This window comes from Carica papaya, chromosome 8 (assembly GCF_054855325.1).
Source record: "Carica papaya isolate Zhongbai chromosome 8, ASM5485532v1, whole genome shotgun sequence".
NCBI classification, from domain to species: domain Eukaryota; kingdom Viridiplantae; phylum Streptophyta; class Magnoliopsida; order Brassicales; family Caricaceae; genus Carica; species Carica papaya.
The window spans coordinates 32,442,143-32,469,283 of NC_142316.1; the positions used below are offsets into that span (position 1 = coordinate 32,442,143).

At 37.9% G+C, this 27,141-nt stretch overlaps 1 protein-coding gene across 2 annotated transcripts; it reads left to right on the forward strand.

Moving 5' to 3' along the window:
- The first annotated feature begins 12,724 nt into the window (after nucleotides 1-12,724).
- Nucleotides 12,725-26,980, forward strand: DML1 (demeter-like 1). 2 transcript variants are annotated; one of them, XM_088209299.1, is made up of 22 exons: nucleotides 12,725-12,876; nucleotides 12,963-13,285; nucleotides 13,367-13,748; nucleotides 13,839-14,096; nucleotides 17,009-18,715; nucleotides 18,827-19,222; nucleotides 19,794-19,884; nucleotides 19,983-21,390; nucleotides 21,500-21,579; nucleotides 21,727-21,811; nucleotides 21,883-21,974; nucleotides 22,053-22,121; nucleotides 22,236-22,272; nucleotides 22,365-22,447; nucleotides 23,150-23,623; nucleotides 23,736-23,772; nucleotides 23,867-23,924; nucleotides 24,094-24,233; nucleotides 24,328-24,393; nucleotides 24,497-24,611; nucleotides 24,684-24,722; nucleotides 26,616-26,980. In XM_088209299.1, the coding sequence occupies exons 3-22, from the start codon at nucleotides 13,520-13,522 to the stop codon at nucleotides 26,738-26,740; spliced, it is 5,589 nt and encodes a 1,862-aa protein (XP_088065425.1). In that variant the 5' UTR covers nucleotides 12,725-12,876; nucleotides 12,963-13,285; nucleotides 13,367-13,519; the 3' UTR covers nucleotides 26,741-26,980. The 2 variants fall into 2 exon arrangements, with proteins under 2 accessions (XP_088065425.1, XP_088065426.1); XM_088209300.1 differs by having other exon boundaries at nucleotides 12,734-12,876; nucleotides 12,966-13,285.
- The last annotated feature ends 161 nt before the right edge of the window (nucleotides 26,981-27,141 follow it).

A 27,141-nucleotide genomic window follows, 5' to 3' on the forward strand; every position in this document is an offset into this window, starting at 1 on the left:
AGGACGTGGTAAGATCTGTCAGCATTGCGGCAGGGATCACGGGGATCGACCATACTACCGCATCAACAACACCTGTAGCATATGTGGTAGTACCCAACACTATGCGAGAGAGTGCCCAAAGAACCAGAATCAAGGAATACCTCCTATCCAGGACAGGGCTTACAACCTCACCCAGCAGGATACCAATACCGACCCGGACGTGGTACAGGGTATGTACACTATCTGTAACCATCTTGCTCATGTTTTGTTTGACACTGGTGCATCGTATTTATTTGTTTCACCTGTTTTTGCATCCAAATTTAATGTATTACCTGATAAACTTAATTCAATGTTATTTGTATTTACTGCTGGGAGTGTAACATTATTGGGAGAAGTTGTCCACAAGGCTTGTGCCGTGGAGATAACAAATAGGAAACTGAGTGTAGACCTGATAGAATTAGACACAAGAAATTTTGATGTAATTTTAGGGATGAATTGGCTAGTGGCGTATCACGCCACTATAGTTTGCTTTAGCAAAAAGGTTGTATTTAATCTTCCTAATGATGAGGCATTTACAAATTAATAAAATAATTTAGTACTTATTCCTTGATGGTAAGTTTTCTTAATTGTCGAGTACCTTAACCTTACTATTTTCTCTAACTAGACAAACCCAAGAAAGAGAATTGTATTCAAGAGATTCTAGTAGTCCGAGACTTTTCAGATGTATTTTCGGATGAACTACCCGGACTGCCAGTGGACAGAGAAGTCGAGTTCACTATAGATCTACAACCAGGTACCCAACCCATTTCGGTTGCTCCTTACTGCATGAGCCGCGTTGAGATGGAGGAGCTGAGAAAATAGATCACTGAATTATAAGACAGTGGTTTTATCAGACACAGTGTGTCCCCTTAGGGTGTCGGAGTCACTTTTACCAGGAAGGGAGATGAAACATTGAGACTATGTACTGATTACAGAAGATTGAACAGGGTCACAATCAAAAACAAGTATCCCATTCCCAGGATTGATGACCTATTCGATCAGTTGCAGGGTGAGCAGGTCTTCTCCAAAATAGACCTGCGATCAGGTTACCATCAGGTGAAAATGAGGACAGACGACATCCCCAAGACGGCTTTTCGAACCAAGTACAGACATTATGAGTTCCTGGTCATGCCATTTGGACTAACCAACGCCACAGCCATCTTCATAGATCTGATGAACCGGGTCTTCAGACAATTCTTAGATCAATTTGTTATCGTGTTCATCGATGACATCCTAGTCTACTCAAAAAGCAGAGAGGAACATACTCACCATCTAGCCCAGGTTTTGCAGGTTTTCTGAAAAAATAAAATGTATGCAAAGTTGAGTAAGTGTGGATTCTGACTCGAACAAACTGCCTTCCTGGGGCACATCATATCAAAGGATGGAGTATCTGTAAATCCTGAAAAGGTTGAAGCGGTGCTCGGCTGGGAGAAATTGACATCAGTTAAAGAAATTCGTAGCTTTCTGGGAATGGCGGGCTATTACCGCAGGTTCGTTGAAGGATTTTCTAGTCTAGCGGCCCCCCTAACCCGACTCACAAAAAATAATGTCAAGTTTGAATAGAATGAGGACTGTGAAAGGAGTTTTTCAGAACTAAAGAAGTGGCTGACTACTGTACCTGTGCTGGCCTTACCAAATGGATCGGGGGGATGTACAGTTTATAATGATGCCTCCTATCTAGGTCTGGGTTGTGTTCTAATACAGCATGGGAAGGTCATAACCTATGGGTCCAGACAGTTAAAGAGTCGTGAAAAAAATTATCTCACCCATGACTTAGAGCTTGCTGCAATCATACACGCCTGAAGACTTGACGCCATTATTTATATGGAGAGATTTTTCAGATCTATACCGATCACAAGAGTTTGAAACACATATTCACTCAAAAGAATCTTAACATGCATCAAAGAATATGGATAGAACTTCTTAAGGACTATGATTGTGATATCTTGTACCATCCGGGTAAGGGCAACGTGGTAGCCGATGCACTCAGCAGGAAAAGTGCAGGTATCTTAGCCCATTTGATGGTATCAGACTGTAGGCAAATTGAGGCTACACAACAGGTTCGACTTCAGGACTTGAGGAAAGTCACATGTTTGGGCCATTTGACCATCCAGCCTGAGTTAATACAGAGAATAAGGGAAACTCAGTCAGCTGATCCCGCCCTAGTATCCCTCAAAAACAATGCAGAACAGGGAGTTAACTCAAAATTCCGAGTCTCCACCGATGGATTACTCCGATTTCAAGACAAAATGTGTGTTCCAAGTGACAGTGAGTTAAAGAGAGATATTATGATAGAGGCTCATAGCTCAAAGTTTGTCATGCATCCTGGAAGCACCAAAATGTACCTAAGCATGCGACCCTGATTTTGGTGGAATAGGATGAAAAGGGACATAGCTGACTTTGTATCTAAATGCTTGGTATGTCAGCAGGTCAAGGCAGAGCATCAGCACCCAGGCGGGTTACTTCAGCCTTTACCGATCCCAGAGTGGAAGTGGGAACATATCACCATGGACTTCGTGACAGGGTTACCTAAGGCACGCTCAAGACATGACGCCATCTGGGTAATTGTTGACCGGCTTACCAAGTCTTCTCACTTCTTGGCCATTAGGATGACCGATTCATTGGACAAGTTGGCAAGAATATATATTCAGGAAATATCCTTTGTAAAGGTCGCATGGCAGAACCACACACCAATGGAGGCTACATGGGAGCTAGAATCAGACTTTAGAGCTCAGTACCCCCAGTTGTTCGATCAAGAGTAAGAGGTAAATTTGAGGGATCAAATTTCTTTAAGAAGGGGAGAGTTGTAACACCCCAACCCTTTTTTTTATTATTTTATTTTTATTATTGTTATTATTATATGAATATAATTATTATTTATGTAATTTTATATTGAATTTAATTTATTTTAATGGAAATAATAATAATAATACTAATAAAAGGGGTAAAAAATATTTAGGGATTTAATTGAAAATAATTTTGAAAAAAATGGGTGAAAATTTGAGTTATTGGGGTATTTTTGAAAGAAAAATAAAAAACCGGGTGTCAAAACACAATTTTAAAAAGTTGTGCCACGTCAGCTGCTTGGACAGCAGCCCCGGCCAACCAGGACGCGTCAGGTGGCAGAGACACTGACGCGGGAAGCCACGCGGGAGGGAGCCACGTGGGCGATCTGCGTGCGAGCGATCGAACGACTGAAATCCGTTCCCGCGCGCACGGACGGTCCAGATAAAAAATGCGCACGGACGACCCAGATTGCATCGTGCACGGATGGCCCAGATTGAATCGCGCACAGACGATGTAGCGGCCCCGGTAATTCAAAATGGAAATTATATTATAAATATTTAATGCGGAAGCGAGATCAAAATTTCGGTTAACATCCCTTACACGAAAACCAAAAACGTACTTAAAATATAAAAGATTAAACTAACTAAGAGAGAAACTCGAAAATAAAACTATGAGTATGACTACAGAGTCTCTAGGCATCCCCTTCGTCGTCCTCCTGCGGAACGGGCTCGGGAACCATGTCTTCCTGATCTGAAATGGTTAAATAAGGAGTGAGCTACACTAGCCCAGTAAGAACATCACGATATCTCACCGTCACGGAGGTAAAGGTGGGTAGAAAAACACAAAAGACCAATGGAGCATGATTTACAACAAATCCTTTTTATTTCTGATAAAACCTTTACCATCCACTTACCTCGGTGGAATTCATGAAGCAATATAAGAAAACAATAGCATTATCACAATCATAGAATAACATAAGCTGTAAAACATAGCACTTATCACGCATTTTGTAATTCAATCATTATACAACATATTCTTTTCTCATTTACCAGCCTACTAGTATCCATGGGGGTCCATAGGGGTTCCGCTACCCGTTAACCTTTAACATTCATAATCGGTTTCCAGGGCCGTCCCCATACCCCGTCCGGTATGGGCGCCAAAACCATAAACCTCAATACCCCGTCCGGTATGAGGGTGAAACGGGCCGTCCCCATACCCCGTCCGGTATGGGCGCCAAAACCATAAGATCTCCATACCCCGTCCGGCATGTGAGACCACAATCCCGGTAGGGTTCCCTACGGACCCGGTCCGTCCACCATCTCCCAGGATATCTAGTCAGGCTGACCCCATCATACAATTATCAGTCTACACAATCTTTCATTTTCCTTTTCCTCAATAAGCATCATCAATTCACATTTAAACAAGCAAATCGTAATTCATGCCAAACAGACAACATACAGTATCAGTTCTTCAGTCATTCAACCCATAATTAATAAAATAGTAATATATGCACTCGAAACTATAAAATGAACACATTAAACCTCATAATGCATTTAAAGCTGTAAAACAGGCCAAATAACAGTAAATCATCAATCACACTAGACTCGGGCTCCATTAGCAACCTTAAGCAATTTCACACATGCGTTAATTCAAGAAATACTGTTTTATCATTTTGAACTTTAATACCGTGACAGGAAATAGGGTGAGGGGTCCTTACTTGTTTTCAGGATCCAAATACGATTCACAGTGCGCCTACAGGCCGTCCCTAATTTTTCCTGAATTTTTCCCGGGGAAACTGAAACACACTAACGGTACCTGCACGTGTTCCAAAAAAAACCCAAATTAGGCCTAGGGCCTCTTTCGGCCCAAATCGCAACTCCGGCACGGCGGCGGCGAGTCGCCTCGGGTTGGCTGTTTTCGGTCGAATTGGGCCATACTCGCATCGGCCCCTGTGAGAAAACAGCCCTAGGGCCCTCGGGGGGCCAAAAAATCACGGAAAAATGGAGCTTACCGGCGGCGGCGCTCTCGGGTGCGGTGGCTCTCCGGTGAGGTTCGTGTTTTGGTGATTTGGCTCCGGTCAACTTGTAGAGAAAAGAATGGTGATCACGGTGATATAAAAATTGCATCAAACGGAGGCCGGGAAGGGCCTCGTCGGAGGCAAAAACCGAGAGGGGGCGCGGCGGCGCCGCTGGTCTTCGGCCGCGTATTCCGGCCGTTTGGCCGGGATTTTGGCTTTGATTTGGCCATAGGAGGAATCAGCGTGGAAAAACGAGTCGGGGGTATGAAATTTACCTCGATCGGCGGTCGAAAATTTCCCCGGTGCGGCGGCGGGTGGCGGCGGTCGGCCTCTGGTTCGTCTTCTCCGGCGAGCGGCAGGCGGCTAGGGTTTGTGGTCTGGTGTGGGGGTTCTATTTATAACCCATTGCCCTTTGATCTCAGCCGTCCATTTTGTTTTAATCTGGGCCGTCTGTTTTTTATTAAATCTGGGCCGTCCGTGCGATTAAATCTGGGCCGTCCGATCACGCGATTGATCTGGGCCGTCCGATCGCGCCCACGCGGATCGCCAACGTGGCCCGTTCAGGAGCGACGTGGTCTTGCCACGTGGCAGGCCCCGGTTGGCCGGGACTGCTGACCGGGCCTGCTGACGTGGCTTTTTTTTTCCCTCGGTCCGGGCGCTACAGACGACCCAGATTGAATCGTGATAGACAATCCAAATTCATTTCCTATTTAATCGTGATCGGACAGTTCAGATTAAAAGCGATGGATGGCTCAGATAAAAAGTAGATGGGTATAAATAACTTCATCCGCACCCAAACCCTAACCCTAGCCGTCAGAGCCCCTCACCGAAAAAGACAGCCCAGCCGCCAGGGAGCCGACCACCGCCACCCGCCGCCGTATAGGAGCAATTTTCGGCCGCCAAACTTGGTAAAAATTCTACTATTTGCTTAGAATTTGATTCTAAACCCACCTATGGTCAAATTGGAGCGAAAGCACCTGTTAATTGGCCGAAAAATGCCGCTGAAGCCCAGCGGTGCCGCCGCGGGGTGTCTCGATTTTTGCCTCCAATGAGGCCCTTCCCGATTCCCGTTCGATGTAATTTTTCCATCGTTGTGATCACCGTTTCTTCCTCTACAGGTTGATCGGAGCAAAACACCCAACCGCGACGTGAGCCAGAGGATCCGCCGCACCGAAGAGCCCCACCGCCAGTAAGTTTCAATTTTCTGTGATTTTTTCAGCCCACCGAGGGCTCTAAGTGTGTTTTCTCGTAGAAACCGATGCAAGTTTGGCTAAATTCAGCCAAAAACGGCTGAAAACAGCCAACCCGAGACAGATCGCCACCACAAGTGGCGGCACCGTCGCCGAAGCACGGCGGAACCGCCGTACCGGAATTCTAAAATAGGCCGAGTAGACCCTGGGTCTTATTTTTGAGTTATTTGGGACATGTGTAGGTACCGCAAGCGTGTTTCAGTTCCCGAGAAAAAATTCAGGGAACCTAGGGATCACTCGTAGGTGCAGTGAAAATCTAGTTTTTGGCGTCAAATTAAGTGAGGACCCCTCACCCTATTTCCTTTCATGGAATTGAAGTCTGAATAAATGATAATATTGTATTTTGTACAAATTAAGTAGACATTTATAATTAATTACTGTTGCTAATGAAGCTCGAACCAGACATATTTCTCTGTCAATTCCTATTTGATTTATTTTACAGTTTAAATGCATTATGGTATCTGATTTATTTATTCTATGGTTTTGAATGCATGTATCACTGCTTACTTCACTACTGTCTGATTTTGAGAATCTAAGATATGCTTGCTTTGTTGGATGCACATTACTTGTGCATGCATTCATGTTTGAGCTGGTAACGGAGACTAAGGACAAATAGGAATGGGATGAGATTTAATAAACGGATAAGATGACAGCTTCACTAGATATCTTGGGAGATGGTGGACGGACCGGGTTCATAGAGAACCCTACCGTGAACGTTGTCTCATACCGGACGGGGTATGGAGACTTAGTCATTTGGCGCTCATACCGAACGGGGTATGGGGATGGCCCTGGAATTAAGCTTGTTAAGGGAGATAGTTCACGTGTAGCGGGGACCCCTATGGATCCCCATGGATACTAGTAGGCTGATAAAAAGGGACAATTTTTGTTTGATGATTTGAATATAAAAGTATAATATGTGCTATGTTACAGATTATATATGAATTCATGATATTTATAATGTTATTGTTTTCGTAGGTAGTTTTTATGAATCTCACTGCGGTAAGTGGACGGTAAATGATTTGATTATTGATAAATGAATTTGTTTAAAATTTGTCCTCCATTGGTTGTTTTTTAGTTTTCTACCAACCTTACTTTTGTGACGGTGATATAATGTGATGTCCTAACTGGGCTAGTGTAGTTCATTCCTTATTTAACCATTTCAGATCAGGAGGACCTGGTTCCGGAGCCCGATCCATAAGAAAACGGCGAGTAGATACTAGATATTTTATAGTTTCCTTTATTTTTCTCATTTTTCGTATTTTCTTTAGAGAACTTATTTCGTGATATTGTTTAATACTTTTAAATTATTGTGTAAGGGATATTAACCATAATCTTTTGTTTCGTTTCCGCACTCAGATTATTATATGTATTTCCTTTTTAATTTCCGAGGTCGTTACATAATCAAAAGTAATTTTGAAGAAAATGAGTAAAAATTTGAATTCAGTGGGTGTTTTTAAAAGAAAAATTAGAAACAGGGGGTCAAAATGTAAAAAGAAAAAATATATTCACGTGGGACGGCCCAATCAGCAGTCCTGATGAACCAAAGCACGTCGCATGGCAAAATAGCTTACATCAGTGCCACGTAGGCGATCCGTGTGCCCAGTGATCCGATGGTCCAGATTCGTGTGAAGGGCTCAGATGCATTCCCTCTTTAGGTGCAATCAGACAGACAAGATCAATCACGATGAACAGTTCAGATTCGCTCACATAATTGATGTAAACAAGAAACGATCGGATGACTCTCCTCGCTCCACATCGACACGGATAGATGACCCGGATCAATGCGGGGTGAGTATATAAACATCGCGTCACAGGGGAGTCCCAACTTTAGCCGTCCTGCCCTCGTCGGAGAAGAAGGACCAACCGCCAAAGGAGGAGACCGACCCCCGGTCACCACTGTACTAGAGCCATCACCGACTGCCAAAAAAGTTAAAATTCTCCCCTACCAGCTCGAAATTTGATTCTGAGTCTCCCATGGCCATATCGGAGCAAAAGAGGCAGCGTATGGGCCAAAATTGCAGTTGAAACCTTAAAACTTCTCAAATGAGCCCTTTCCCATTTCTTGTTTCACGTGATTTTTTGACCATTGTGTTTACTGTCCTTTTCTGTGGAGGTTAGCCGAAGAAGAAACCCCAGCCGCAAAGGAGAACCAACAGAGTTGCCGCACCCGGAGATCACCTCGGCGGTAGGTTTAATTTTTTTTGTGATTTTTGGCCAACCAAGGCCCCTTAACGTATTTTTTCGTAGGGATACGTGTAAAACCGGCCAAAACCAATTAGGCCGAAGTGAATCGCTGCTGTGGACGGTGGAGCCAGCGACGGCACCGTGCCATAACCCTAAAATTGGCCGGAAAGGGTTTTTGATATTGATTTGGAATTTTTGGGGTATTTTTAGTTGCGTAACGAGTATTTTGGATTTCTGTTAAAAAATTCAAAAAATTCGGGACTCGTTAGGAGGTGTGGTAGACAGTGCAACATCTCGAAACACCGATATGGGTAAGGATCCCTCACCTTATTTTCTGTTACAATAAATGGAGGCTCAATAATTGATAATTGTGTGTTTTGTAAAAACTAGAAAAATCCTAACAATAATTACAGGTCACTAGTAAAACCGAAAAATTTGTTAGTATACGATTGCCCTAAACTCGTCTACGTGGCTATTTATTTTTCTGTACGAAATTGCTTATTTTATCTATACCGTTCATTTGTTGCTAGATTGTTGTTGTTGTTGCTTACCGCATGCACTTTAATTCACAAGTTTAATTGTTTTCTCGTTCTTAATTGTCCAATTGTGATTCTTATCTAATTGACTGAGTTGAAATAAATGCTATATTACGTTTCTTAAATTTTAAGGTATAAAAATGTACTATTTGCTTAAATATCGTCTGATTGATTTGTGAATATAAAATGAGATGTTAGTAGGAGATTGATATTATTTGTTGATGGAAATTTATATATAAAAAGCATACTGGGTATCTTAAAAAATGGTAAACGGACCCGGTACAGAGAAAAATTCTACCGTAGACAATACCTCAGAGACAGGGCTAAGGGTCTCATACCAAAAAAGATGGGAGATATGATTCACCCTCATATCGGACGAGGTATCGAGACGATAGTGTGTTTAGCGCCCATTACCGGACGAGGTATGGGGACAGTCGGGTAAATTTATAAATCTATATATTAGGTTCACGAGTAGAGGAATATCCCTATAGACCCTAGAAGTCCGAATGAACAAGTAAAAATAGAGAATGACTGACTTTACTCACTTGTACATGAAATTATAAATGTTATATGGGTGTTTGTCTTATAGGTTGGTTTTAAAAAACTCATGACGATAAGTGTAAAAATAACATTTTAATATTAAATGAATTTACTTATATTAATGGCTCAATTAATTGTTTTGTTATTTTTACCAATCTTTGTTTTATGTATCAGTGATTAGCGTGATATTCTTACTGAACTAGTGTAGCTAACTCTTCTATTAATCATTTCAGATTAAGAGAATCAGGATCCAAATTTCGATCCCGATCAGTAAGAAGGTTGTGAGTAGTTTACCTTCCAGACCCATTCAAGAGCTAGTAGAAGTTAGCCCCTAGGACATCTATTTATTTATTTATTTTAAATCATTTATTTGCTTTTTTTATGAGCCACTGTAGTATGGACATTCTCGTAGTCCTATTGAGCATTCTAATTTACTGTGTAATAAATATAAACTTGAATATTATTATTTGCTTCCGCATTTAAATTATAAATTCACTTTCTTTAAGGTTTCGGGCCTTTACATTATTACTATTCTTATAGACCCAGATAATGAAAATATTCCCTCGGCGGTCCAGGATTTCTCTATAGTTCTCCACTACAAAGCCTATCTCTGATCGGTCATCCTCTCGCGATTTCAAGGAGGTATGGACCAGTTGAGCATCAATTAGACCCTACACGTGTTCAAGGATGTATTATAGACCCTCGTGGCAGCCCAACAACTCTTCCTAAAATGAGAAGTGACAACCTAGAATTTTATCTGAGAAAATAAACATCACTTTACCGTTTGAGTCACATAGGATTGCCCCATACCCTGCTTCCGCCTGTGGGATATACAAATTTATAATATATTTCTTCTTTAATACTTATACAATAAGCTGCACCTGTCACTTCCTATAAATATGATTATGTTTTAAGTTTTTCTTATTTGTCTTTAAAGAAAATGTTTCTAAATCCTCTCATATTAATTTTACTAAAACATTTAATAAAATAAATAAACACGTAATGTAAAATATCATAATACTAATATAAAAAAATTAACGAATATAAATTATTAAATAATCTCAGTTGGACATAATTAATAAATTTATTAATTTAAACTTCTTGTATTTCTTCATTTGGCTCCTCTAATGTACAGTAACTAATATTTGAAAGTATCTCTAGCTCTACTAAAGTATAAAGAGAATTATTAACTATAATAAAAGAGATAAATAAACAATTTGGTTTATTAACTATATCTCTATTTGTTTAAACACCTATGTTAAAATAGTATGACGAACCTTTATATTATGAATGATTTTCTCAACTCTTGCTGCTAAGGAAGTGGGATTACTAACTCATTATACATACCATATTCTAGCTCTATAAAACTCGAAAGTGGAGGTTTATTTGTCTACATGTTGGCTTTTTCTATTTATGTTTGTTTTTTTTAAACGTGAAAATACTATTTCGTTGTTGATTGATTTAATAATATAATAAAACTAACAAGAAATACAACAAGGTGATAAAAGTGATACTTATAACTTAAAATGTGTGAGTATCATGAGGGATATTATCTAGAGATACGTTATACACGTTGAGAAATTTAATAATTTTCAATAATGATGAAATTGAATAAACGAGTCAAACAGTTTATTACTATCTTATCAGATAATAATAGATAAAAAATTTATTATTTATATTGAGCTTACTCAACATTATAAGTAGTTTTGACACTAACAAATATTAAAAAATTCATACTATCTTTTGTGAAGTTGTACAAAAAAATCCTTTGAAGCTAGTAATTATTTACAAAATGATCATTAGAGTATTTTTGTAGAAAGAATGATTCATTTGTTTAGTGATATAAATGTGTTGAAGTAGTATCTATTAAGAATACATAGAACTAGGTCTTAACTTAAGAGAATAATTATTTATTTTTTTATATTCTCAAAAAATAATTGGTCAAATATTTGAAATCCAAATATAAAATTATTATTATTCCATTCAAAACATAACAATAACACAAGAATTTATGACACATTTTTTGAAATTTGAGTATAATAGCCAGTTAAAAAGAAAATTATAAAGAAACAACTACTATAATATACATCTATTTTTTTAAAAAAAATGAATTTTATAACTTTTGTGTTGAATTTTTTGAATTAGATGTATACTACACATATTGTTTTTGTCATTATAGCAAAAAGTTATTACTTTTTAGATTATTATTTATATGTTTTTTTAAATTTAAATTTATTCATATTTTTATTTTAAATATAAATATATTAACATAGTTAATATTTTAAAAATAAAATTACGTAGAATAAAACTGTACTTAATTTAAAAAATATAATTAATTTTTAAAAATAATTCGGTCACTGCATTCCCGCCAAAACAAACTATACAAAAAAAAAATTATGATCTATAAAATATTAAAATAAAAAATAATTAAATAGTTTAAAATCACTATTAAAACAATAAATGACCCACAATCATCCAATAAGAATCATAAATTTCTGCTACCAAGTGGGACCCACTAACGACATCATCAGTGGAGCCCACTTCCAGCAAATGAAGCTTACATGTCACTTATCAAGTTTAGGCTGCCACGTAACATGTTTTTGTTTTCAGTTCGATCATGTGTTTGAGTCTTGTTTTGACGCTTCACTCGGCGCGGTTATTGGTTGTTACTGATGGACAATTATGCCCTTCTATAGACTGATAATACCATGGAAGGACGTAACTGCCCTTTTTAAGTAGTTTTAATTTTCTTTTTTCCTAATACGCGGACGAATTTTTTGTTTTGTTAAATATTAATATAATTATTTTACTTTAGTTCCACAATTTAAGAATAATTTTTGTGATTTAACTTAAATACCCGCAACATTATAGGTATTAGTGCTTAATTATTTTTTAAATAGAGTAATTAATAATTAACATGCCGTACTTATTTAATAAGTAATTATATTTAACTGCTAAGAAAAAATTAAATGAATAATGCTATAATATTCATTTAAATTTTAAAAATAAAATATAAATAATTATCGTTGTAAATAAGATATTTAATTTATGCATATTTTAATTAACATAGAATATAATTATTTTTTCTGATAATTATATACAATAAGAAATTTAAAAAGTGAAATGGTAAATCATTATAAAATTGTTGATACGTTATTAATTTTTAATGACAATAAAAATAACAACAGAATCATAATTTTTAATATTATATAGTGAGTGAGTGAGTGAGTGAGTGAGTGATTGATGAAATTTAAACTTACATTTCATAATTAAATACCATATTCATTTGATAGTATTAGTAAGTAGATTAATAAATATTAAATTATTTATTATTATAATATTAAAAAAGGCTGAATTGTTTACCGGGAAAAGGAGTTATCTGTTTAAAGAGGCCTCTGTCTTGTATATATTATAAAAAGCACAAGTCTTTCTCTCTAGTTTTCTTTTCCCTAATTTCTCTCACTTCTAAGAGACTTTGTTTTCACCTTCCTGCCCCTGCCCGCCGTAGACTGAATCAGATCTCCGGCATTGACTCATTTTTCTGGTAACTGTTTATCTTGCAATTTTTTTTTTGATAGTATTCAATCTTTTCTGTTAAATTTCTAATTTATTTATTATTCTTGATAATAGTAGAGCAACAGAAGAGAATAAAGTGGCATTATCTATGGCGAGTACTGAGAAGGATTTCTTTTCCTTCTGTTATTGCTATCTTTTCCTGCTCATGAGAAAATAAATTTGGTACTCTGCGAAATGTATGGTCCGCTGTCCGGTTCCATAGCCTATAAGCTCACTGTAGTTTGCCCTGGAAAGAAGAGCTGGTGGAACAAACGAGGAGATCTCCGATCTGTCATCTTCAATCTTTCCTCTCGGCTGTCTGGATTTTCTATGGAAAACTGGGAGTTTACTAGGTCAAGGAGATTTGGATTCTTAGCTATTGTTTGAGCTCTAACTAGGTACTGTCTGTAATTCTGTTTCTTTGCTGGAAAATTTTACACATCCAGGAAAAATTAATTGTTCGCTGTTTGTAATTGAAGGGAATTTTCCAAACATGAGGCTGAAAGCGGAGGATGTTTTTCTGCAATTCAGACCGAAATCCGCCATGAATGGGGAAATCCGGTTTTTCTAGGTCCCCCCAATTATAACACCTAAGAGAAAAGGAAGAAAGTTGAGAATTTCTCGGTAGAAAAATGGAGATAACCAGAGAATTGCGAGAAGAGATGATAATTAAGGATTCCTGGATTCCTCAGACTCCATATAAGCCCCTCCTGACAAGTATATCGCCGATCTACCTAGAAAGAGAAGGAAATCAGCAAGAGCAGGCAAATTGGGGGGAATCGGAAAAGTACCCGGCCGTTCTTTTGCCGGCACCTCGAAGTGATAGCACAGCTGGATGTCTCCGACCGACAGCTTCCTCAGGTACTGCGGCCGTAATTGCCAATAGCTTCAAGATAGATTTAGGTGAGAAATCGGGCACTGGTAATGACAGTTCTGTTGATGCATGTGCAGAATTCTCCATGGACACCGTGTCTGGGTTGAACAATCTGGGTTGTGCAGACCTCCTGGCTCTGGCGGATGCGGCGGCGATGGCGTCTGTCCAACGGAACTACAACATGGCCATGGACTCGTCGTTTTCCATAACTACTTCTCAGATTGACGGTCGGGGTATGGAGTCCGGCCATCCAGTTTTCTCCTTCATGAACCCCGGTTTCTCAGTCGGAGCAAACACGTGGATTGCTCGCAGTGAGTCACTGCAAAAATCGCAGAGTAAGTAAATTTATATTCGCTTCTAGTTGCTCATTTTTAAGGATAAATTAAAGTTAAAAAAAAAAGACAGAAAATGTTTTGGATAATAAAAGAAGGTGAAGATATTATTATATTATTTTATTTGTTTCAGACCTATAAAGAATTAATTATAGGAATACCGTAGACAATCATTTTTTATTATTAAAATGACAGTTAAACTTTTTCGTTTTTAACTTTATATTTTTATTTAATTTTTAAAGTAGAAATTTACGTGCAGTTTAATTTTTTAATTTCAAATTAAGCGTCAGTAGATTAAAATTTTTAAGGGAGAGAGCAAGAGATATTCGCCATCTTTTCTTAAAAATATTTGAACTCTCCCCTTTTCTTCTTACTTTTTCTTGTACTTTAGTTAAACATAGGGTAAATAAAGATTGGTTAGCTAGTGAAAAATTACCATTGCTCACGTGAAATTCACATGTTTGAATTTGCATGCAATAGTAGAGTAACATTGCCATAAAGAGTTTTTCTGCTTACACCGACTATTTCTCGATTTGATAGTTGGTATTTCATTCTCTTTATAAAAATTATAGATTTGAGTCGGATGATATATGTTTATATATTTTCGTTAATTTCCTATTTCTACCATGTGTGTGTGTGTGTGTATGGATCTCGAGAGTATACAAAGTAACAACTTAGTAACACACTTATTTGATAACTAAATTCAGTAATATGAAAAATATAATAAGTCAAAATTTAACTCAATATTTGATTGAAGGATTGTTTAATAAACTGGTTTTTAAATAGTGAATCATTATATCCTTAAACTCTACTAGATAGCTCTATTCTTAGATTAACTTATAAGGTAGCAACATTCTTGGTTAAGTAATAAATAAGTCAAGCAGTTACTAGGTAATTAATTCAATTCAATTTAAGGGAGCCTGGAATTGTTTATTTAATGTTAGTAAGCAGATTTAAGTGTGTATATCCGATTTAATTGTTCAGTAAAAAAAAAGGATGCTTTGCATGACCCACCCAAAAGTGGCTTTAAGTAAAATCATAGAATAGCACTCATTCATTATCGATTTAGGATATTCATCTTCTATGTGTTTAATTATTTATTTATCCTTGCATATTTTCATTTTTTTGGAAAAAATTGTAATACATACGCATTTTCAACAATAAGAATCTTTGTATAAATACATTATTACTACATTTGTTACATTGAATAACATTATCCTGTAGTATCCAACGCTCGAGAGTAATTTGTTTTATCGGTAGGACGCTTTTAATGAGTAGGATAAGGCACGTGCACATCCTATAGTGAAAAGCATTATTCACTCATGAGAAGTGAATAACCACAACTCACCTGAGTAGCACTTTAAAAGGACTATACTAAACCATTTATTTTTTCTTCAAAAGTAGAATAACCGTTGCCCTCACTATCACCCATGTCATAGTTGCCACCATCACCTATTGTCGTTGCTATCGTCATTGACCACCCTATTCGACATCCATCACCATTGTTATGATAGACACCCTAAATGTCATTGCCACCGTTGCCAATGTCTTTGTCATCAACACTTACCATCGCCATCATTACCACCATTATCGATACAGTAGCTGTTGGTATAATCACCACTATCACCTTCATCGCCATTGCCACCTCCAACGCCATTACACATGTTGCTACCCTTATTACCACCTTTTATACTAGGAACCACCACCATCATCACTCCATCATAGCCACCGCCATCCTCACTTCCATCACTTTTCCCATCATTTCTCGTCACAACTACTATTGTTGCTATTGCTACCATCAACAACAACACTACCACTACAACCCTTTTTCTCAAACGCCAAAGCAACACCCATGTCGTTGTCACCACTATTGTTGCTACTACTATCGTTACTATTGTTGTTGCTACTACCACCACCATACTATCAGTATTAGAAAAAAAAGTAATATAGTTCTTTATGCTATATTTCATTGCTAGTCATCTCAAACATATGATAGAAAAGAATCTTACCTATTGGTAGCTTACCATATCCTACCAACTATCTTACACTACTAAATCCATTATACTAACCTAGTAGCTCTAACTTAAATACATAGTCCCCTTTTTTAGAGCGAGTGATGAGTAAACTAAAACTTTGAGTTTTCCACTTAACTTCGGAGTCCTTATGCACTGCTCCAGGTAGATGCTAATAAATACCTAGTGTTTTTAAGTACCTTACTAATTTATTATAGAATCTCAAACGCATTTTTGATATATAACTAATACGTCATAATGCAATTCTCTTTGGCTACCCTTTAGATCTTATCCCTTTGGATACTCTTTTTGTAAATTGGAAAGAAATGAACAAAAGGGCTTTTGAGGGGATAAAGTGGTTATTTGATAGGATGAAAGATTCTTAGTTAAAGAGACTAGACTTTTTTTTTAGGAGTCATCTCATCTATTCTAGCGAGGATTTGGGGGGACTTAATTGACCGTTAATAGATCCGTAAAGCTTTTGTATACGGGTTGCATCTTCCTTGGAGGTTTTAATATTATACTTTTTATAAAAAAAAAAACAATTCTCTCTTACCTAATAGAAAAAGTTCACTATTAAACTACCATCTCACTTAATTTGTGTCCCACTGAGATTGGAATAATAAACTTAGTAAGTAGACAGTAGTAGAACACAATTAAGCATTATGCATTTACGGGCCACATTGTTTTTGAGTTACAATACTTTCTTGTTTAATGACTCAATACCAACACACATTTCTATTTCATATCTCCCTTTCTGCTAAAGTTATTTCAGCATCAAGACTCACATTTTAATAACATCATTTACACATATTTCAACTTACCATTTCATGTGCCTCTGGTTACTTTTTTTGTTTTTAATTGAATTTGATCTGAAACTGACCCTGTGATTGTGCTGTACAGATGAATTATCCACCTCTGACCAGCATTTTTATGATCTTAATTTCCCTCCTGGTACTACGGCAAATAAAGTCCCTAACAAGATAATCTCTGAATTTGCTCCAATAACACCAGAAAAAGGCAAGAGAGTAGAGGGCAGACAACTTTCTGAAACAGTCAATTTATGCAGTGAAGGAATAAATCAGGAAGGGAATAAGGAGGGGACTAAAGCCAATAATCCTGATAGGATAGAGTGCAGTAATGAACTCACACAGCCTATTACTGATTTCATGCTCGCGCAACCGTCGAGAGAGAATCACAACCCTGACATGGGAGGTAGTCATGACACGGAGATAAACAAAACACCACAGCAAAAACCAAAGAGGAGAAAACACAGGCCAAAGGTAGTAACTGAACACAAACCTAAGAGGACTCCGAAGTCAGCAGCTACAAATACTGACTCTAAAGAAAATCAAACACCTAAACCTAAGCGGAAGTATGTTAGAAAGAAGCCACTCAACAAAGATTCAACACCTTTGCCAGCAGAAGCTGGTGGAGAATCTTATGAACCCAAAACACTTAGGTCTATCAAGAAGTCTGCCAGGAGGTCATTGAACTTTGACAAAGAAGAACAACCCAGAGATGAAAATTCTACATGTGTTTCAACTTTTAACCTACATTCAGATGTACAGGCACAAAACCGCTGTAACAAAGAAAATCTAGCACAGTCAACCACGCAGCTGCCAGATAGAGTGGAAGTGATGGTAGAAAACATACAAAAGGAAGGCAACACCTGCAACCTTTTTCATGCTTTGAACCAAGCACTTCCCGCTTCTGATGGACAAGCACCCAGCACACCACTCCCAGCAAAGACTAATCCCCCTCGGAGAAGAAAGCGAAATGCCCCTTCACAAAAGGAAAACAATGAAGGAGAAACTGGCCAGCTGATTATCAAGAGCCAAGAGGATATGATGAGAATCATTTCCCATCTTGACACTCAGCCAAGAGGTCCAGATGATAAAGATAGTACTAGCACCCTTGTGACTGAGGAAGGACAGGCAAATAGATATTATTCTAGAGCTACTGACCCAGCAAACACCTGCATAACAAAGGAGATTGGGGTTCGGTATGATATGTTACAAGCATACGAGAGAATGTCTTGGGTACATTTTCCAAACAGTCACAAGAAGAAGAGAACTGAGAAAGGCCAACATTCTACTACATCTAGTGCATCATCATCCATAACGGCTTTAACCACTTTTTCGGGACAAGAATCAAGAGTAGATCCTTCTATGTCAACAACTAACTGCTGGATTTCTTCTCAGTCTGATGCCAATGGAGTGCCAACTTCACTTGAAGAAGCACAACAAAGTGGTTTACAGGATAAAGTGCAATCTATTGAGTGTATCCGAGGCATAATTCAATCAGAAAAGTTTACAAAAAAGAGATCCAGGGGCATTTATAGGGCTCGAGACTCAATTTCTCTGAGTAGAATTGTGGACTGCAACATGTACCTAAATTATCCAGGTGGACACACACTAGCACAGTGTGATAGGCAAGAATCCAATAATTCACCCAGGTCTCATCCAAATATAGAAGCCATAGTTGCAAATATGCAATCAACATTGGCAAGAAAGAAGAGGACCAAGAAGAGGAACACCTTTGTCAATCCAACTTTGCCCAGAGCAAAGGACTTGCAAATGCACCATCGAATTGCCCTCAATGATCACAGTAAGTTCTCTGCCCTACCATTACGTATGGTTGACAACTAAGTTAAAACTTTGTCTTGCCACTACCTTAAGATCACCAGGTAATTATTTTTAATTAAGTTATGAAATGCAGGAACTACTCCAGAGGTACTATGGAATCAAATGTCCATTGAGGCAATCAGTGAGCAATTGAAGCTGTTAGATATCAACAGGGAAGGTAACCATATTCCATGTCAGGAGCAGAATGCAATTACCCTTTATAAAATGGGAAATCCAGAGCAGAATGCCCTTGTTCTTTATAGAAGAGATGGCACTCTTGTGCCTTTCTATCCCATAAAGAAACGACGGCCAAGACCGAAGGTTGACTTAGATGATGAAACTAATAGGGTCTGGAAACTTCTAATGGGAAACATCAACAGTGAAGGAATCGATGGAACAGATGAAGAAAAGATAAAATGGTGGGAAGAAGAACGGAGAGTGTTTCGTGGGCGTGCAGACTCATTCATTGCACGGATGCATCTTGTACAAGGTATGAATGAAGTTGCTAACATTTGGCCTCTCTCACATTTTAGTTGGGTAAGGTCCTAAACATCTATTCAGAGGCATTCTTGTCATAGTAAATACGTGAACTAATTTCATATTACTGCAATGCTTAGTAGGAGGATTTCCCTCTTGTAGTGTAGTGTACATGCAATAAGCTGAAAGCTAATTCATGTGAAAAGTATATGATACAACATGCGTGCATAAGCACATCCATGCACTGAATCTTCTCATAGCTACTAGATACTCCCTGGTTTATTGGCTATGTTGGTTGGAAATAGCCAATATATGCGGTCCGAAGAAAATGAATCAAAGGCATCCAACTGCAAGAATCAAGGAAAAAGACTCATATATGTGGTCCAAAGGAAAATGAATCAGAGAAAATTGAGTTTGTGAACCTCTGAACTCAATCCCACTAGCCCTTGCATCTTAAGCAATGAATGTAGCACATAATGGACTTGTAGTTCCTTGCATGTCATATATTACGAGGTTTACTCTACTTCTGGCTAAAATGACTGAGTTACTGCTTCTTAGTGTAATAGCATGATGCCTTGCTGTAGGGGATAGACGCTTCTCGCCTTGGAAGGGATCAGTTGTGGATTCAGTAATTGGAGTTTTTCTAACCCAAAATGTCTCGGATCATCTTTCTAGGTGAATTATAGTTTCTTCCAATACTTACCAGATGACAGAAAGTACTCAAAGAAAGGTCAAATACAAGATACCCTAATCTGTTTATTCTTTTTCTACAGTTCTGCATTCATGTCACTTGCTGCAAGGTTCCCAATGAAGTTAGACAACACTATTGAACGGTGCCATGAAGGAGGAGCAAGCTCAGTAAGTCATGAACCAATAGTGTATTTGGTGGACTCAGAAGAGACTGTATCAGATAAACCAGTTTGCAACCAGAGTTCGATGACTGTACATGACCCCGGTTGTAATGAAAAAGAGACTCTCAACTATGATGAAACTTCTAGAAGCAGCGGTGATGTTGTTTTGGATTCTTCAGGTGGTGCTTTAGAGAGATGCTATTACTCAAAAGACAAAAAATCAATCATTGAGATAGAAGGAACGGGAACAGTGTTTTGTGATGGAGAAAAGAGAACAATAAATGATGAATTTTCATCTCCAGATTCTGTCCTTTTGTCTCAGAACTCTCTCGATTCTGCCACTGCTCAGACTGCAGAAAGAATAGGCTCGTGCTCAGAGAGCAACTCAGAAGGAGAAGATCTGACTAATGGAAATCAACTCAAAAGTTTGAAACATCCTACCTCCTTCGTGGAGCTTTTACAGATGGCTGGGTCTTCCATGCCACAGAAAGGTTACAGACATGGAAACAACATATATGCTGATTCAAACTCGACAGATAAATGCATTCAGAGTCAAGCTGTTGATTACGATAGTGGCACTAAGACCTGCCTAGAGAACCCTATTATTTCATCCTGTAACTGCAGCTCGGATTTCAATTCGAAGTCAGGAGTGGTGGAAATTGAGAGCTTGAAGGAAGAAACAAGGTTGAATGTTTCCAAGAATAAAAATGAATACAGCACGACAGAAGAAAGTCCATTCAGATCAGAACCTATGAGTCAAACTGCAGCTCTAAATAAGCTGACTGTAAGCATTCAAGAGGCAACAACATCAATATCTTCCGACCAAAATAACCATTCAAGCAACAGCTTTCAAGAAGATGAACATATTATTGCCCAGACTAATACAAATTATCTTGGAGACTGTAGCACAATTGTTGAATCAGAAGTTCAAGGGGATAACAAAGAATTGCAGAACTTAAGTTTTACAAGCCATTCAGGAGTAATCCCTGACGTTACTGAGAGCACCAATGCACTCGACGATCAAAATAACACTCAAGGGAGCGCACCACAATCAGACTTGAATGAGCAAGGTTACGCACTTGGCAAGCAGCTTAATGAGATGAATGATGCTTTGAAATTAAAAGATAAAACGACAACGAAGGAGAACAAAGATGATTTCGATTGGGATAGTTTAAGAAGACAGACAGAGACCAGTGGAAGGAAAAAAGAGAGAACAGCAAATACAATGGACTCAGTGGATTGGGAAGCAGTAAGATCTGCAGATGTTAATGAGATTGCCCAAACCATAAAGGAACGGGGGATGAACAACATGCTTGCACAACGAATAAAGGTACAACTACGAATTTACATGTTGCGACAAATAAGTCAGATTTGTCGATGTACTCCCTAGACATGGAGAGTACTTAAGGCAGTTGATCCTAAATATGAAATTCATGCAGGCTTTCCTTGACAGACTGGTTAAGGACCATGGAAGCATTGACCTTGAATGGCTGAGAGATGTCCCACCTGACAAAGCAAAGTAAACTCAAAGATGACTCAATCATTTCTTAATGTTAATGCTCAAAAATGTTAAAACAACTACTTTTTGTGGATATCACCAATGAGTACCTTGCTTTAATTCTTCTATGTGCCTGAAGCACTGCATAAACTTTATTTGTTCTTGTAGAGAGTATTTGCTAAGCATAAGAGGACTGGGCCTAAAAAGTGTGGAGTGTGTACGGCTGCTGACACTCCACCATCTTGCTTTTCCAGTAAGTCAGTAACCAATTTCAAGCATATACATTATATCGAACAGACCTCAACTTATATAATTGTCTAATAGGTTGACACAAATGTTGGGCGTATAGCTGTAAGACTTGGATGGGTGCCCCTCCAACCCTTGCCTGAGTCACTTCAGTTGCATCTTCTTGAACTGTGAGTACATATACTACTCGATATTGATACAAACTATATGCATTTATGACAAAAAAACATTTTACCTTCGCTTCGCAGGTACCCTGTGCTGGAATCTATTCAAAAGTATCTCTGGCCCCGCCTGTGCAAGCTTGACCAAAGAACATTGTAAAAACAAATTCCATTTCCCCTTAGCACTTATTTCATGTGTAGAATGTCAAGCTCCCATAGCAAATTATTCTCGTACTGGATTTCACTAATTTATTACATATCTCCTGGCAGGTATGAGCTTCATTACCAGATGATTACATTTGGAAAGGTATGTGATGTTGTTTTTTGTGGGAAATTTACTCTTTATCCTGATGAATTTAATGCAAAAGTAAGAGAAACAATTTTCTGAGACTTCTGCAGGTCTTCTGTACCAAAAGCAAACCAAATTGTAACTCATGTCCTATGAGAGGAGAATGCAGACACTTCGCCAGTGCATTTGCAAGGTCTCATATTGTACACCTCAATTATTAGAATTTATTTGCATGTAGTTTCCAGGGAGTTTGCAATTACTTTCAGTATTGGGGTTCTTTTGGTAATTATCAGTATTTATATCTTTTAACTCATTCAGGATTTTAGGTAAATTGAGTCCTATTGGGATTTAGAACTTTTTCTTTCATCTTCTATCATTGTTGTTGTTTTCAGGTTGTAAATAATGCTCATATATAAAAGCTACTAACCTAGACAGTAGGAACCACCTTAAGCGTTTTTAATATGAACGTAAAATAAGCTTTGAATTAAGAATGTCTTAAGATTTTATTCTTTGTTTTTCTCCTGTGTTCTATTCTCCGGTTCTTGTTCTTTCTGGCCTACCTGTTAACGTATCTCCCTGCACTTTTTCAACTTAAGCCCCATATTTCTTTTGTCTTTCTCCTAATTTTTTTATATTTTCTCAACTACAATTCGCTAGGTTTATACATAAATTATTCTATTGTCCGACATCACTTGTACATATCGTTAAAAAATGATAATCACTTGTAACTATGAAAACTAAACAGATTAGGCTCCCATATTAACCAATGTTTTAAATGTTATTGGCAATAGGGAAGGCCAGAAATGCCATATTAAAATCTAAAAACAAAACATTCAATGTACAGGAACTCATAATTGAATTGGTCAAATATAGTATCTAATCGTTCTAAATGCAGTGCAAGGCTTTCGCTCCCGGGGCCAGAAGAGAAGAGTATTGTGAGCAGAGACGAGAACACTATACCTCATCAAAACCTCACCATGGCAACTGATCAGAAGTTCCTGCCTCTGCCCCAAGTAACTGAACAATCAGAAGGACAGCAAAACTCAGAAGCAAATATACAAGCAGAAGAAAAACATGGAGTCAGTAACTATGAACCAATTATTGAAGAACCAGCAACACCAGAACCGGAGCACATACAAACATTAGAAAATGACATGGAGGATGCATTCTATGATGATCCTGATGAAATCCCCACAATCAAGCTTAACATGGAGGAGTTTACTCAGAATTTACAGAATTATATGCAAGAAAATATGGAACTTCAAGAAGGTGACGTGTCAAAAGCTTTAGTTGCCTTAACTGCTGAAGCTGCATCTATTCCTATGCCCAAACTTAAGAATATTAGTCGGTTACGGACAGAACACAATGTGTATGTAAACCTTCTCACTTTCTTCTTATCTGAAATTGCTAAGGAACCATCCAAACTATCCGTGCAGCTGTAGTAATTCTTTTTTATCTTCCTTTTTCTTACTACTTTGCAGCTATGAACTTCCAGATTCACACCCTCTTCTGAAAGGGGTTAGTCGCTTCAATATCTTTTAGAACCAGAATATTCAATATTTCTCTATACCTATATTGCTTTTTGTATTGACTGCTCTTGCTTTAATTCCAGTTTGATAAACGGGAACCTGATGATCCATGCTCATACCTTCTTGCCATTTGGACACCAGGTACATATTAATAACATGTGCCATAGCAGATCCTTTGGCGGCTAGATAGAACATGATTCTAAATCTAAGAATTATATATCTGAAACAACAAAATTGGCAGATATGTTTGAGAAATAGGATTCACTTTTTTCTGATGGATTCCATTGCATGTTATGAATCCTCACATCAGGGGAAACAGCAAATTCCATTCAACCACCCGAAAGCAGATGCTCTTCCAAGGAAAACAATCAGTTGTGTGATGATGAAACGTGTTTTTCATGCAATAGTATACGGGAAGCACAATCACAAACTGTTCGGGGCACACTATTGGTAAGCATATATGCATTTTCCAAATTATTCTGCTAAAAGATACTGATGAATATTTAGCGATTTTATTTTGATGTGTATACCATGTCGTGAACAGATACCATGTAGAACTGCAATGAGTGGAAGCTTCCCTCTCAATGGCACATACTTCCAAGTTAACGAGGTAATGTCTTTATAAATCTAGGCTCATTCAAATTCTTTAAAACTTAAAAACCACCTTTCCTTAAACCTTTGGTTATACAATGGTGCATGTCCTATCTATGCAGGTATTTGCTGATCATGATTCTAGCATGAAACCTATTGATGTTCCTAGAAATTTGATATGGCACCTTCCAAGGAGAACTGTGTACTTCGGGACCTCCATACCCACAATATTTAAAGGTAAAAGTTTAATGAGAAAATAATACAGTATATTTATGAAAAGTGTTATTAATTTTGCTTCTGGTCTCTCAGGACTAACAACAGAAGGTATTCAACATTGCTTCTGGAGAGGTATGTGGAAGTATCACTTTAAACTTACATTGATGCGAAACCCACGAACAACAAATGTAATCCAAAAGCCACATATACAATTTAGCATGCAAAATTTAAATCCCTAAATAAATCTTGCCTATTTAACCCACAATCAATTTGTGATTACAAACTAACATAATTGGAAACAAAAATAAAAATTGATAAGACGCCACGAGATTATCTCAAATAGAACTAGTTCTCCACTCAACAAGACATTTGAAGACAACCTCTCAAACAACACTCACAATAGTCAAAAGCTAAGCAAAAACTTGAATTTTTATTGATGTTAATTGATTGATTACAACCAATGTCATGGTGTTTCTATAGGCAAATATTAAGAGAATTTCAATAGGATTTAAGCTCCTAAAATCTAGGAAACCTATCTCAAAATTCTGTCTAGAATTCTAAAAATAATAATTTAAAAACTCATAAATTAAAATAAACTAAAACTCTTATCTCTTGAGTCGTGATTGGCTTAATCTTGGAGAATTCTTCTTGGATTTGGACTCCATTATTTTACTGACTTTTAATGTTGAAGAAAACTTTGGATGCAACCACATTGAGGTAGACAATAACTCTTTTCTTTGAGAAAATCAAGGACAATCGGCAATGAGGAGAAAATTTAGGAGGAAATCTAGAAGAGAAGCAACCTTGAGGACAACTTGCCCTTTTGAGTCTCTACTTGTTGAATTGGATGTAAATACTCATTCAATATGAGATTTAGGAAGAGATAAGCTGATTAGGATTCTTGAAAGATGGATCTCCTGAGTCCTATTTTGGATAAGGATTCCTTGTAGCTGATTTGCATGAAGAGAAGAAGAGTGGAGGAAAAATTCTCATGGGAGAGTCTTTTCCTCTCAGGTGGGACTCTCCTCCATGCATGTCTCTTGGCCATGTCGTCTAAATTGTAGGAGAATGCATGGCCAAACTTCCTCTTGGCCGAATAGGCTGAAAACTTTTCTTTTGTGGGCATTTCTCTTGGCTCAAGCTTGTTTTCTTCGTGGATCCACTGTTGAAAAGCTTTCTTGAGTCCTTCGGCCCCAAACCCTTCATACGTTGGGTCTAACCTTTGTATGCCTTCATGTGTGTGCAGTTTAGAGCACAAACCTTCTTGATCATGTGTTGGACAGCCTTGCTCAATACTTTGAGGGATGGAATGGTCCCCTGGATATTTCATGCCGTCTAGGATTACATCATATATGCTACATAGCTGCTCTGGTTTTGAGTCGCCAGGCAAATGTGACCTACTTGTATGTTCCGGAACATAATCATCAAAATTTTGCAATCTTTACAAATAAAACAGACCCTAATTCTGACTTGAGTGCTAGAAATTCTAAGCCATCTGAATGGTGAGAACAGAAATATGCCCTTAAGCATCAGCTGCATACTTGTTAAAATCCAGTTTGACTCACACAAAAGTGTGCACATTAACAAGCCAGAGGACAATAAGGACTTTAATTTGAAATCAAGATCTTATTTCACTCATAGATCGCTAAATATCTTGATTATGTTCAAGGTCTACGAATACCAACGGATTCAGTTCTTTCATCAAAATCCTTCCAATCCAACCATAGTTAACCCTTTGCAATGCACTCCCTTTGCAATATACCTAAGGAGACATCACTAGATAACTAAAAAATACCTAAGAACTTTAGTGAATAATCTAGTACGAAGTACCGAAAAAAAAATCTGCCTATCCTACTTATTCCAATTCAGCATCTTTAGAGAAAAAGTTCGGAAGCAGAACAAAAGAGTTGCTGGCTCCTAAATCCTTTCTATGGCCAGCTAAACCATGAGGAAAATTTCTGTTCTCTACTTTGGTTTAATTTAAATCAGATATGACGTGCTATCTTTAATGGCATAAACTTGCAGGATATGTTTGTGTAAGAGGATTCGATCAGAAGACACGAGCACCCCGCCCTCTGATGGCCAGGCTACACTTCCCAGCCAGCAAGTTGAACAGGACGAAAGGTAAGACAGGCGAAGATGATAATTAGGTGATGTACATTTAGAATGGCTACTTCCAATCCCAAACCTCACAAAAGTCTACTGACCACACATGTGACTAGATTTGTGGGTGAAGGTGAAAACATGGTTCACTTGTATGACCCCATGGGGAATACCTTTCTTGGCCACTTCTTGGGCTAAAGTTCAAATATGATACCATGGGGGAGGGCATGTAACTTATAGTGTTTACCTACTTATTTTCCTGCTCAAATTTGAGCCATTCTTGTGAATCAGCTAGTAGCATGCATTGCTACAATTTTTTTTTTTTTCTTTTCTTCTATGCTTCTTTACAAAAATGCACAGAGCATGCTAGCTGTTCATGCAAAAGACGGTGAAAAGCGCAAAGCGTCATGAGATTTTAAAATATAAACTTGATGAGACACAAAGGTCT